A 14,940-nucleotide genomic window follows, 5' to 3' on the forward strand; every position below is an offset into this window, starting at 1 on the left:
TATCACTTACAGTGAGGTAACCTAGACCCCAAAAGATACATGGTATGTACTTACTGATAAATGGATATTAGCCAAAAAGAACAAAATACCCATGATATAACTCACAGACCATGTGAAGTTTGACAGGAAGGAAAGCCCAAGTGAGGATGCTTCAATTCCATGTAGAAGACAGAAGAAAATAATCAGTGGAGGCAGAGGGAGGAAGGGACCTGGGTGAGAGAAGGGAAGAGGAGGGGAAGGGGGGATAAGATCAGGTATGGGGAAAACAGAAGAGAAGCTCAGAGGATCAGGAGAAGGAATGAAAATATGCATGCAGGTAGGTGGGCAGGGGGAAACTTCTTGAAAGCCCCAGAGACCTCAGGGTGAGCTGAAATTTCCACCAGTGGAGAGATTGAACCTTAAGAAACCACCCCCAATAGAAAGACTGGGCACCCAGTGGAGTGATGGATGCAGCCACCTACCTTTAAAATTTACCCAGATTTTTTCCTGTCTAAAAAGATAATGCAGGGACAAAACTGGAGCAGAGACTGAAGGAAAGGCCATCCAGTTGTCCCAACTTGGAATCCACCTCATCCAAACCCTGAGACTATTACTGGCACTATGCTGTGTTTGCAGGCTGGAGCCTAGCCTGGCTGTCTCCTGAGAGGCTCTACCAACAACTGACAAAGACAGATGCAGATACAGCCAACCATTGGACTGAGGTCAGAGACCCCTGTGGAAGAATTGGGAAAAGAACTGAAGGAGCTGAAGGGAATGCCAACCTCATAGAAAGACTAACTAACCCCACTCAGCAGAGCTCCCAGAAGCGAAGCCACCAACCAAAGAGAGTTAACAGACTGGTCCATTGACCCCAGCACATATGTAGCAGAGGATTGCCTTGTCTGGCCTCAGTGGGAGGTATGCACTTAGTCCTCTGGAGACTTGATGCCCTCATAGTGGGGGTATGCGAGGGATAGTGAGGTGGGGGTAAGTGGGTGAAGGGGTAGACAGGTTGTTAGATGTGGGAGCACCCTCTCAGAGGCAAAGAGGAGGGGTATGGGGTGAAGACTTCTGGGAGGGGCACAGGGGAGGGGAAAATATTTAGAACATAAAAAGATAAAATAATTTAATAAAAAAATAAATGTTTTTACAGAAAAATTCAAACAACTTGTTTTTTTGATTATCTTTGCGTAAAAGCTCACGTGTATAGATATAAGCTGGTTTGTCAGAACATACGCCAGAAGTAACATTGGTATAGTAAAAGTAAATGAGGACCATAAAGCATGAGGGTAATTTAGCACCTCTTGGTACTTTGTGGTTTTTACATAGTTTTAAATTGTAACTGTTCTTGTTTGATGGGCACAGGACCCTGCAGCTTCACAAAAGGAACTCTGGACCTCACATGTGGGAGACTCTAGCAGAATTCTTAGTTGTTACCTACCTTGAAGTTTACTCCTTGTACCTCAACAGTAGCTATAGTCCTTCCAGAGGAAATACTTATCATTTAATGACATGTATTATAAAGTATGAAATTATAACCTATTTTTCCCACTGAGAAGTTTTAAAACATAATGCTATTTGTTCTACTTCACATCGTTTTTGAAAAAAGAAAACATGTTTCGGTTAGACTTTTAAATTGACTATTTACGTACCAATGGCTGGTTATTTTTGCTGCCATCACACAGGTTCTGATCATCTTCTAACATCACTGTTCATAATTAATAAACATCTTAGTTATACCACAAATGACATTAAAGAAAAGAGCATAGATTGTAATAATAGTTAAATATATTTTTAAATCTGTAATAATAAATCCTTTCTAATTCCCTATTTGATTATTTCAACTCAGCTTATTTATCTTTATCTGACATTATATTAAGAGATATTTCTAATAATCTAAAACTTTGGTACATTCCTTTGAGACACACAAAGTATTTCTTGGTTTTAGGCCAATAGAATTGAAAGATTTAGTCACAGTTGTATTCACCTGACATATACGACCAAGGTCTTCATTTTTAATTTAAAAAATAAAATTAAATATAAAAAGTCATATATACATATGAATTCATATGTACACTATTCAATACTTTGAAACAGAAACATTTAAGCAACATGCCAAGTGTAACAGTTCTCCTTTCTTCCTATGTATACACAGTTTTCATTCATTTGTTTCCTGTGGGGAAAACTTTCCTTGATTCTTTTAAGATTCATTTGACTTTGAGAAATTTTCCTTCATTAGCTTTTGTAGGATGCTAGGTATCTCTTTCGAATCAAGTGAATGGCTCTTCTCATTTTTCTACTTTAGATTTACTGCCTTAACTTTGTTTACATTACAAGTCTGTTCATTTTATTCCTGCACAGGTAGATTACACTTTTCCACTCATCTTTGAATAAAAAGTTGATATTTCTTATTCTTAGTAGCTGTTGAGGTACTTTAAATGTAAGGTGCTGAAGATTAGGAGCTATGAAGGGTTTTAGGGATGATATGCCAAGAGGGAAAGATTGAGTTGAAACTTGTAAAGGATCTTAGGCAGATGGGACAATGTGAAGCATGAATGGCAATAGCAAAAGAAGTATTCAGTAAAATATAAATAGCAACTCCAAGAAATGATGATTAATTCATGCAAAATGGAAATACACCAGGTAAGAAAAAAGTAGTAATTAAGTCATTTTAATGAATAATTTATAACATGACATTTTGATTCTTATTCAGAGAATAGTTTATAATTACAAGTTACATAAAGAGTCAATATGAAAACTGATACATATATTGTACTTTAGATATTTATATCATGTATTGTTGTCAGAGTTGATTTCATGATCTATTAATATACATGCAATAAATAGGTTAAAAAATCAAAGCACATGCATGATGTGGGTAATTACTAGTGTTCATGGTACTGGAAAATACTCTTCATACTACCAAAGAAGAAATGTAAACACTATCCCAGCTACAAACCCTGCAACCTACAATGATGATTCATGGAAGATTTGCTAGTGGAATAATGGCACAAAGCTTGTGGAAGTAAACAATCGATCCAATTGGATTTAAGGCCAACATCATGAGATGGAATTCATCCCTAATACACCTCTTCTTATGGCCCCAAACCTAACCTAAGGAAAAACAAACTATAAAAAGGAATGTAGCAAAAAAAATGACTTCTAATAGCATTCTTCATACACATAGGTCAATTCTTGCTCAACCATCACCAGAAAAGTTTTTACCTGCAGTACATGGGAACAAAGAGAGAAACCACAGCCAGACATTATGCTGAGAGTGAGAGACTTTGGAACATTTACTGGCCACACTCAGGGAACCATGTAGAAGAAGATGCAGAAAGAATGTAAGAGTCAGAGGAGATGTAGCAGGCCAAGGAAACTAGTCCTAAAAATAGTGGGACCCACACAAGTGAACTGAGGAGGTCTATGGCAGCATGCAGAGACCTGAATGGTTTTGCACCAGATGGGGTCCCAGCAGGCAGAGTGGACATTAGCCACTGTTCCTAACCAAGAATTTATCTCCAATTAACAACCACTCACAAATAAAATTAGTTCTTTCCAATGGATTCTCACACATATACAAACAAGTCTAAAGCTAGGCCAACACATTTTGTTGTTTCATAATGATTTGTGCTTTTTATTTTTATTTTTATTATTTTTACTTTTATTTTTATTTTTATTATTTTACAAGCCTCCTGCTTATATGCTTTGCTTTGAGGTTTTGTGTGTGTGTGTGTTTTGCAGGACTTTAGTGTGTGCCAGTGTGTCTGTGCATTTATATGTGTTTCTATGTTGTTGTCTTGACTCTTTGTTTTCCTGTTCATTTGTTTCTTTTGTCCTATTCAGGTTTGCTTGTTTTGTTCTATTATTTGTTTTGTTTTCCATATTTTATAAATGTATCTTTGTTTTCTAATGATAGAAAGCAGGGAAGTTTATAGATTTTGTTAGGTGGCAAGATGGAAATATCTGGGAAGATTTGGAATGAGGTCAATTCTAATCATAATATATTATTGAAGAATCTATTTTCAATGAAAAGAAAATAAAGAATATGAAGGGATCCTGCTTTTGTTGCTAAAGTTATCTTCAAACATCTGAGATCCTAAAATGCTTTGTCTTTAGGCTAGTATATGTACAAAATTAAAAATATTTGAGATGGTATTTTTATACAGTGGGAAATTTTACACTTTCTTAATTAACTCCAGTAGATCTCATAACAAACATGGGTACTTAGGGTTGGAATATTGGGCTGCAGAAACATGAAAGTAGAAATACCTAAAAATGTACTCACATATAAAAAATTTCATAAGATTGTAAATACTTTTCTTAGACATCACTCAAACTGACATCTTTGATATTTAGGACAAATTTTTTTTTTTTCGTATGTGGAGGATAATTAAGTAAAAATGAGAACACTGTATTTCAGATATATTAAAATGCTTCTCTCCATTTCTCCCCATATCCTCATTAATTGTATGTTAAATGTCATTAAAATTTTAAATAAAAAATTATTTTCAGAATAATTTTGTGAAGTTACCTGATGTGAATGCTTTTATTTCTTGTCTTTCCAATTTTGCATTTGGATCAAACTCTTTAATTTCAATAGGATTCTGAATGAGATTTGACACAACACATTCGGTAGTTAAATTACACTCCTTAAAATATGGTGAAACTAATATAGAGAAAATAAAAATATTTACCTCACATGGAGCACATTTCTTGTGAGAGCCTAGAAAAAATTTAGGAAAATTTATATTGATTTAAATGTAAAAACAATGTAATAAAATTCAGATATTATGAAAGCCATTGTTTTTAATTCACTTGTAAATTATTATTTAAGATTTGGATTTGAGAGGATAATGATTTTAGAATGCTTTTGAGAATCTGGTTTGAATACACTGATAATTCTGATAAACCTAACTGAAATAGAAAAGGAGCATATGCCAAGTGAACTGCTGATCAGTGAAGAGAAAAATGCTTTGTATTAAAAATCCTGAGAATTGGCTTGTCAATGAGTAAAACATGATAAAAGTGTATTTCTTTAGCAGAAACTTTACAACCAATAATTCAATTCAATTTAAACATTGAAAACTGATGTTAATATTTTAAAAGAAAAGTATAATTTATTGTACACAAGGGTTGTATAAATGAATAAACTTGTGTTTATGAAGTTTATAAAACATTCACATTTTTGTATGATAATTGTATGACTACATGTTACATGTAGTTTGTATATATTTATTGCTTCCAATCAACATGTGTGTGAAGGAATATGAGGTAACATTATCCTTTAGCATTGATACATGCTTATGAAAAGGAAACAGAAATTGTATTTCCAATTAAATTTTACACACTAACTTGTTATAGATAGATAATTATAATCTAAAGTATGACCAATGCTTTGAGTATTCAAGGAAGAACTTTTACAATTATTTTTGTTTTAAAATTAGTATACATTGGTTTGACATATGATCTTAGTACTCAAAAGAATTGATTGGAAGCTCTTTCCCACACGTGCTTCAACATATCTACAGGTGTCATTCATGTTCAGGCGATGATTAGGCAATCATGTTGATGAGGCAGCCATGAACATGGAAGAGAGCAAGAAGGAGAAGGAAATGGAATCTTAGCCTAATGATTTTCATTTTCAGCTCTTTGAGAATTGTTTTCCTGCCAGCAATGACACCTGAAGGGACCCCCCCCTCCCCCAACAATTTATAGAACGTAAAATCCCAGAGATAGGAGATTGGCATGAGCATTGCTATGAGCATCCACTAGGGCCTTTCATTAATGTTTGAGTAGAGTTCACTTACTTGTTGTTGATAAAACTTCCTTGAAATCTAACCTTGAGCTCACACTTACTATGTCCCCCAAACTGAAACAGACTAATTCTCTGACTTCTAATCCTCTTACATATTTCTAGATCTCTCTGTAACTACAATGTGAAATCATGTTCAACTAGTTTTTTTTTGACATATGTGATACTCTCCTTTGAAGTAGGCATATTTTAAATAACGTTGCTATGTGCAAGCTTGACTAAATATCTTCACCTATGCATATAAGTAAAACACAACTGTCAAGGCCATTATTTACGATGTTAGCTAGACTCCAGAAGAATAAAATATAAAAAGAAAGAAATTTCAGATTCATTTTTGAGAAATTTGTAGTTTAAAACATCATTTACATACATTGCACACACTTATAGCTTCCATCAATTATTTTTCTAAAATATAATATTTTATTTTCACCTTCCCATTTTTTATACAAGTCAAATTTACTTCCATGCTCTCCCAGTATCCTCTATTATCTTATTCTTTATTTTTCTTCCCTTCTTTCTAAGTATTTGTCTTATTAAATTTCTAACATAAATATCTTACCATATAGATATATTTCAGATCTCATCTCAACATTATAGATTTGAAATGTCATTGAATCTCTATAAAAATATTTACCTTAGTATCATAACACACACATTATTTCTTACCACACATCTGATAAGCAGCTCTTGGTTTATGAAATATATTGTTCACCGTATTTTGGGAAAAAAAAGCATTTTTTGAAATGACTTATTAGTAGCATACAACTACCTTTCCCTCTTCTACTTAGAATATTCATGGGTCTTGGAATGAGCCCCATCAGTAAATGGCGGATTCGTCTTGGTTGAAGGTGCTTCACATTATCCTGGTAAAACAAATATCAGAACAAATTATATCAAGATTTTCTAATTACAGTAAAACAAATTAACCTCCTACTTTAAAAACAAGTATTCAATTATTTCACAGTCAAAATCAAGTATATTATTATAAAATATATGAAGAGTATATAATATGTGCTGTCTAAATCAAATCCATGGTTATAGTCATTTGGTAAGTGAAATGCAAACTTCATATTGTAGGCAGAAGAAAATATATTCAAAGCCAAAGTATCAATCATATGTTTATTTTCACATACAAAAAAAATCTAGCTTCTGGATGTAGCTTCATGTTTTTCATAAAAATTTTAGTCACTTAAAATTGATGTATTAAGTTTTTTTAATTAAATTTTTACGTTCTGTTTGTGTTTCTTTGACTTTTATCATTAATTAAGTCATTCATCACAGCAGGAGCTTCCCCTCCGTCCTCTCTTCTCAGTCGCTCCTTCTCTCTCCCCATCCACCCATCTTCCCTCCCCTTTCTCCATCACAAGGCTGAAGCCTCTGATGGATATCAACTGGCCTTGGCATTTTAGTGGGTATATGAATCTTGCTAGGTACTCATTTGAACATTTTCTTCTTTGTACAATGTAAGGACAAAAAATAATATGGCTGTCTTAATTTTTTTCTACAACCTGGAAAAAATACTACATTTAACTTCATCTCACCTTTAATCGTGATATATTTTCCCAACTGTGGCATTTTTTAATGTATTTGGGGGTATTCACTTATATTACACTACCATACATCAATTATAGCACCTACTTTTCGTATGAACCACTGAAAAGTGTTTCCTTAGAATTTGGTTCTGTAATTAAACACAGCAAGCAACCTCATCTGTAACATCCACTCATTTCAAGTCACTTAGCAGATTTTCAATAATTGAAAATAGCCAATGTCACAGAAATAAGGAAAACCTAGCTGCGACTTTTGTTACAAATTTGAGGACCATGGCTGGTCAAAATCTCATTTAGTATCAAGGAAACTAAAATGGTTGCTGGGAGATCTCAAGGGCCAAACAGTCTATTTCCACAGTATAATTATAATCGTCTACAGTTGCCAGTGAAATACAAAGCATCCACAGACAAGATCTGAATTAGGTCAAGATCTAATCTATTCTATGACCTTTCACATCAGTGGATAATAGTATTCTCATTTTTTTCTGGTCCTTTCAGGTAACATAAAATAAATTGAAGATACTGTTTGGTATATAACAACAAGGATATTTGTATACCATTGTTTATGCCTTCAAGTAGTTAGTCATAACAAGTGTTATATTACAGTTTTACAATGGGATAAGTAAATAAAATTTTAAAAGAGGAAAAAAACAATGAAACTATTGCAAATCTCTGTAAATTAAAAGAAGTTACAAAATTTCTAACTAAATATATTTAAAATAGGTTATGTGAAAATTTCAAACTTAACATGTCACTTGTTTACAAAAGAAAATAATAGGAATTGAAATCAAACAATTCAATTTTTACGTACATATGATTGAATGCTTTCATTGCCATCAATATTTATTTGACTTTCCTCCAATTTCATTTGTAAGTCTTCTTCTGTTGAAAGAATTCATTATTTATTTAGTCTAACATGAATAAAATCTTTAAAGTAAGCCTTACAACAAAAATAATTGAGAACTTTTAATGACATTTTGATTTTTCACATTTACAGTTTAATTTAATTTAATTTTTACATGCATACAAACTGAAGTAGAAAATACAGATAACCAACAAGAACTTCATTATATTATAAAGCTTCTATATTCATACATAAATATATGTTAAACACACACTCACATATTCACATACCTAATGTAAATAAGTGTGGTTTAAGAACAATAGCTGGCTAAAACAAGGGTTCAAATTCAACTTTGTGTCACATAACAGTAACTTTAGAAAGATGAAAATCTAATTGGTGTCCACTGTTTCCATTTCATCCCTTGGTTATTTTATAACTTAAATATGAAATGATTAAATTTATTATTCTTACAAATTATTTTCTGTTCTTAAATATAGCACAGCATTTGAAATCTTCCTTCATATCACTCTCTTTCACTAAAAGGTCATTTATTGCTCTTTCAAATATCAATTTTATCAGTTTTTCAGTCTCTTATCAACTTAAGGGTGAAATTTTTCATTGTAGATACAATCTATTTATTACTGGAATAAAGGAAAGGCTTTTTTAATCTTTGCATAAACTAAATTCTATTGCAGAAAAAACAACAAAGAAAAAACTACTAAATTTGTATCAGGTTCTAGCAGCAAATTAGGAAAGATATTTTAGTATTTTGACTCCTAATGAAAGATTTCAGAAATATGAGGATATTAAAAATAGAAGTTAAAAAATGCATGAGCAAATAGACAGAAAAAAGTGCAAAATATGTCTGCTTTAAAATATAGGGGAGTTGATTGAACATTTCCAGATTAATAGAATCAAATAAGATGGAAAAAGAGAAACTGTCTAACAATTGACACTAGTATGATGTTTATATCAGCACACCACAGAATATCCTCACATCAAATTTTATTCCATGGTGGTCACAATAGCTAAGACAGGGAGTCACCTTGGAATTCCAGAAAGATTAATAAGTAAAGTAAATAATTGTGGAACAGGGAAATGCATGAAAAGAGATTACTCTGCTGAGTCAATTGTGCCTGAATTAGACTCACATTTTTTAAAATCATATTTTCATTCTTTTGTTCATATAAAAGTGTAGAGTAAATTTACTTAGGAAATACATCAAGTGTGTATCAAAGTATATATTTGTGTTTGTTAGAGGCAAGGTTGTCTGTATTTGTGTGTTTGTAAGATATAAAGGGACTGGAAGAGAAGAAGAGAGGTATGAAGACCGAGGTCTTCAAAGGATTATCTATCAAAGGTATGATAGAAAACATTTTAAGTGTGACAATAAAGTCACAAAGAGTGGCAATCTATAGAGCAAATGAACTAGCATAAACAGAGAGAAAAAGCTAGGGCTAGTGAGTAGGGAAATAAAAAGAATATATAAGACTATATATGTATGGAGCTGCCTTAATGACAGTTCCACACTATATAAAACATTTTGAAAGAATAAATTAAAAGTGAAAAATTTAGCAACACACACACAATAAACACACACACATAATAAAGATATACACATATAATAAATATACATATTATATATAATATTTATAAATAACTTAGAAAATTATTGCATTGAAAGTTTCAAGTTCCTTTTTCAAAATGACAAATATCTATCTAAATATGAGGGAGACAATGAATACCAATGATAAGAAAAACGATATGCCTGATACCAATTAGATGTGTATATAAAATTGAAGCAAACTGAAATTCAGGGAATTTTCAAATAATATATCAATCAAAATTATCACTGGACAGTACAAAATATAATCTGTTCATTGATTGATATAATAACCTGCACACTATAATTTTGTTCTTTACTTCTAAATTTCTATTCAAAGTTTTAATTTTGATGTTCCCCAAACAGAAGTATTTTACCATGTACTTGTCATGCAAATCTTTTTGACCAACAACCCAAAGTGGTACTGAACGTTCATGAGCTGTATGATAAATTACCATTGATTACATCTTAACCCTTACTAAACATTTGAGAAGCAGCTATTGGGTTATTAAAATATATGGCTCACCTGATTTTAATAAACAATATTTCAAATGACTTATTGATGACATGTAAGCTTACCTTCTCCTGCATTAGGAGGATTTGTGAATCTTGGATTTATTCCTGTTGATGAATGAGGAATATCCCTGGGTGGAAGATGCATAATGCTATCCTAACAAAGTCAATACCAATAGTGAATTCCATGCATTATTTTCCAAGGACTTTACAATAATATAAATGGATTTCCTATTTTCAATTAGCAAGTATTCTTGAAATCAAAAGAAACATATTTTCAAACACAGCAAAAACAGAAATATAAAATGTTAAAAAAATTCAGAAATATATACAATAACCAAGAGATCAGTGCATTGTTAACTCTAAGTTCTTCTCAATTAAAATTATCCTACATTTCATAGTGAATAATAAAAAATAAGAACAAATCTCTAAAATGTTAACCAGATAAATATTTTTGAAATTAATTTAAAACTATGGAGAAATAAATATAAAGGCATTTACATAAGAAAATATCATTTAGCTATGATAAAATGTTTTATAAAAGAAAATACCAAAGTAGCAATTCACACTTAACATTGACTTACAGATGTCTGAGTAGTGCTCTCAAGATGGTTTTGATTTTTCATTGATTCATCTTTTAATTCAGCTTCTGTTGATTTTTTATTAAGTTGAAATTAAAAAGCAGAAATAAAAATGAGGACTAGCACTTTGAATGGAGCAGTCTTTATATGCAAAGACTAAAGTTTAAATTTTCATATTGCAATAATTATATATTTGTTTTTATAACTTTAATGCTAAAGTTTTACATTCTAAGATCACCCAGAGACCCCAACTTGGCATCCATCCTATCTGCAGACACTAAACCCTGACACTTTTGCTGATGCATGAACTGGTTGAAGACAGGAGCCGAGGAGGGCTGTCCTCATAGAGGCTCTGCTGGCACCTGACTAATACAGAGGTATACTCATAGTCAACCTTCGGCTTGAGCCCAGGGATCCAAATGGAAGGAAGAGGGAAAGACTGAAGGAGCTGAAGCAGTCTGCAAACCCATAAGAACAATAGTATAAACTAACTGGACCACCCAGAGGACTGTGGGACTAAATCAACAACCAAAGAATATACATGGGTGGGTCCATTACTCCTGCTACATATATATAAGAGGATTCCCTTACCTGGCATCAATGGGAGGGGAGGCCCTTGGTCTGTGGAGGTTTGTTGCCCCAGTGAAGGGGGATGCTAGAGGGGTGAGATGGGTGTAGGTGGGTGGGTAGGGGAGTACTCTCTTTGAGGGAAAGTGTAGGAGGAATTGGAGGGGGGATTATGGAGGGCAGATTGGGAAGGTATATACCATTTTAAATGTAAATAAATAAAATAATAAATTTTAAAAAAGAAAATATAATTAACAAGAACTTCAATGATTTCAATTATAAAAGGTTCCACATTCAAGATATGAGCATATATCAGATGATCATTCCATATTACTGTCCAATTAGAATATTGCATGCAACGCCCGCCCACAGAATCATTCATTCAATTAAAAGTTTCTATTCCAAATAAGACAGATATCCATGAAGATCTAAAATTATAAACTAACATAGGGGAAAAGATTACTGGAATTTGGAAGTATGACTGATTATCACACTGTTTTAGTCAGTTTATGCCATAAATATACAGAATAGCCATGTAAAATATGACTATTTAATTAATTTATTTAATTAAATGAAGTTTTTCAATGGTTATGAACCCACTAAACGTACTTAAGTTCATGAGAAAGTTTAAAATTATTATCACTGACTGAAAACTAATGCAGAATATAACAAAATCTGTAAGACACAATGAGGATATGCAAATATTTGAGGAATCTAAAATTAATAAATTAATAATGAACTCAGAAGCCTAGGAAAAATGATAGCAAACACTACAAAAGGTAAATGAGAAGTGATAATCAACGTACACCCCATCTATGAACTGCTGGAGCACATGAAAAGATCGTTATTGCAAACTGAAAACTGTATAACACACCATGACGCACTGTACCTTCCAAGGTGAATATTTTGTTTTGTTTTGTTTTCTTTTGTTTTGTGTGGACGTTTCAAGGGTGAGTGGAGGATATAAAGGGACAAAGGGAAGGGGACAAGAGTGGGATTGGGGTGTATGATGTGAAATTCACAAAGAATATATATTTGTTTTTTCAAGACAGGGTTTCTCTGTATAGGCCTGGCTGTCCTGGAACTCACTTTGTAGACCAGGCTGGTCTCAAACTCAGAAATCCTCCTGCCTCTGTCTCCTGAGTGCTGGGATTAAAGGCACATGCCACCACGCCTGGCTAAGAATTCTTTTTTAATTAAAAAATATTACCCACTATAATCATCTTGACTCCATCCCATAAATACAGGTATTCAAATGTGTAAATCTGTAACCACAATCTAACATATGAACAGGCTAAAGGATAGAAATTAAATCATCAACTGGAAAGATGAACGAAAGGCCTTTGACAAAACCTACATCTCTGCATTTAAAAGTCTTAGAGCATCTAGGAATGCAGTGAACATATATCTACACATAAGAAAGACAATATACAAGTCCATAGCCAATAACTTGCTCACTGAAGAAAAAAAAATCCCAAATCATTTCCACTAAAATTAGGAACAAGACTAGGATTACCACTCTACTCTTTCCTATCAATGTAATTCTGTGAGGCGTACCTCTCTATGAAAATAAGAAAACAAAAGGAAGTCAAGAGCATATAAGGTGGAAAGGAAGAATTCTAAATAGCTTTATTTGGAAATGATATGATTCTATACATCAAAACCTAAAGACTCCATGAAAAAACTTCCTATAACAAATAATGTATTCATCATAATAGCAGCATGTGAAATTAACATAAAAATCAGTAGTCTTTCTACATAATGACAAGAAAAAAACAAGGGAAAGGTTTCCACTCATGACTGCCCCAAAACAAAATAGTTTGGAATAAATGTACCAAATAAAGTGAAAACCTCATACAAGCTAACTTCCAAAACACTGAGAAAGAAAATTGAAGAGAATCCCAGAAGATGAAAGACTTCCTGTGCTCAAGGTTTAATATGACTAAGTGTGAAAATGCCTGTCCTACCAAATGCAATTTTTATATAATACAATCCTCATCAAAAGTTCACTTTTTCACCGAAGTGGAAAAAAAATCCTTAGTTTCTACACAGAATGAACAAAACTTTGAGGATGGCCAAAACAATTCTGAACAGTAAAAATAAAATAAAATTAAATTAAATAAAATTAAATTAAATAGCTGGAGGTATCACCATTCTAGATTGCAAGTTATACTACAGAGCTATAATAATGAAAACAGTATGAACCTAGCATAAAGACAGAATTATAAATCAATGAAATAAAATTGAGAACCCAGGGGCTGGTGAGATGGCTCAGTGGTTAAGAGCACTGACTGCTCTTCAGAAGGTCCTGAGTTCAAATCCCAGCAACCACATGGTGGCTCACAACCATCCGTAAGGAGATATGACTCCCTCTTCTGGTGTGTCTGAAGACAGCTATAGTGTACTTACATATAATAAATAAATAAATAAAAATTGAGAACCCAGGTATAATCCCATGTTCTTACATCTGTTTTTGACAAAAAGCCCAATGATGCACATTGAAGAAACAACAGCAATTTCGACAAGTGATGATCATATTTTATATCCATATGTAGAAGAATAAAATGAGATTCCTTGCCTCTCTCGGAACAAATTTTTAACTAAAAATTCACCAAATACTTCAACATAGGATCTGATACCATGAGTCTGATAAGGGACAAAATATAAAATAGATTTGAACTCATTGGGGCAGGAAAGCACTTTTAGAATAGGTACCCAATAGCACAGACCCTAATCTCCAAAATTAATAAATGTAGCCTCATGAAATTAAAATGCTTTTGACATTCCATATCCTTCCTTGCTTCTATCTGATGTTCTCATCTTGGTTTATATTCGGTATTTTGGAAGGGGCAACATTGTATGCATCATTAAATTTGGAGTATGTTTAGCTGACAGATATTTTTGATAATCTATTATAAATAAGAGAAGCTATGCTAAGACACAGTCCTCTGATTCATGTCTTTCTAAAATTGGTGAAGACAAAAAGAATAATAACCTTTTCCCTTCCTTACCATCATGGTTCTACACCACTAGCTTATTCTTCAGGACTGGCCATTAACAGACACTCTACCATATAGTTAGTCGGGCCTTCTCTTTGACACTCTCAATTTAAAACTGAGAACCAGCGCATGATCCATGTTATATTACAACCTAATAAGTTACACTACTTGCTATACATTTCATATGCAACTTTTTGGTCCAGTAAAATATATTACTCCCTCTGATTTAATAACAACTCCTTGAAATGACTTGCTCATGATATGACCTTCACCTTTTTCTCCTTCATTTAGCAGATCCATGGGTATTGATGAAGGTGGTATGTGGCACAGTGGAAGATCTGGCATGGTATCCTGGTAGAACAAATATTAGCTGTTAGTTTCATGGAACTATCCAATCATGGAGTACATTTATTTCTTATGAAAGCATTATCTTCTTATAATTAAGAAATCAGAACACATTTCTGAAGTTCTGTTTTAAGTGTGTTGTTA

At 32.8% G+C, this 14,940-nt stretch overlaps 1 protein-coding gene across 1 annotated transcript in view; it reads right to left on the reverse strand.

Moving 5' to 3' along the window:
* LOC110306817 overlaps window positions 1–14,940 on the reverse strand; it is an 85,015-nt gene that overhangs the window by 45,366 nt on the left and 24,709 nt on the right. Inside the window, exons 17-24 of the mRNA XM_021178941.1 lie at window positions 14,724–14,802; window positions 10,889–10,953; window positions 10,371–10,461; window positions 8,156–8,226; window positions 6,564–6,657; window positions 4,677–4,705; window positions 4,514–4,586; window positions 1,632–1,687 (exon numbers count right to left, since the gene is read on the reverse strand). Of these exons, the coding sequence (XP_021034600.1) occupies window positions 1,632–1,687; window positions 4,514–4,586; window positions 4,677–4,705; window positions 6,564–6,657; window positions 8,156–8,226; window positions 10,371–10,461; window positions 10,889–10,953; window positions 14,724–14,802 (558 nt within the window). The remainder of the gene's footprint in view (window positions 1–1,631; window positions 1,688–4,513; window positions 4,587–4,676; window positions 4,706–6,563; window positions 6,658–8,155; window positions 8,227–10,370; window positions 10,462–10,888; window positions 10,954–14,723; window positions 14,803–14,940) is intronic.

Source organism: Mus caroli, chromosome 2 (genome assembly GCF_900094665.2).
Source record: "Mus caroli chromosome 2, CAROLI_EIJ_v1.1, whole genome shotgun sequence".
Lineage (NCBI taxonomy): Eukaryota > Metazoa > Chordata > Mammalia > Rodentia > Muridae > Mus > Mus caroli.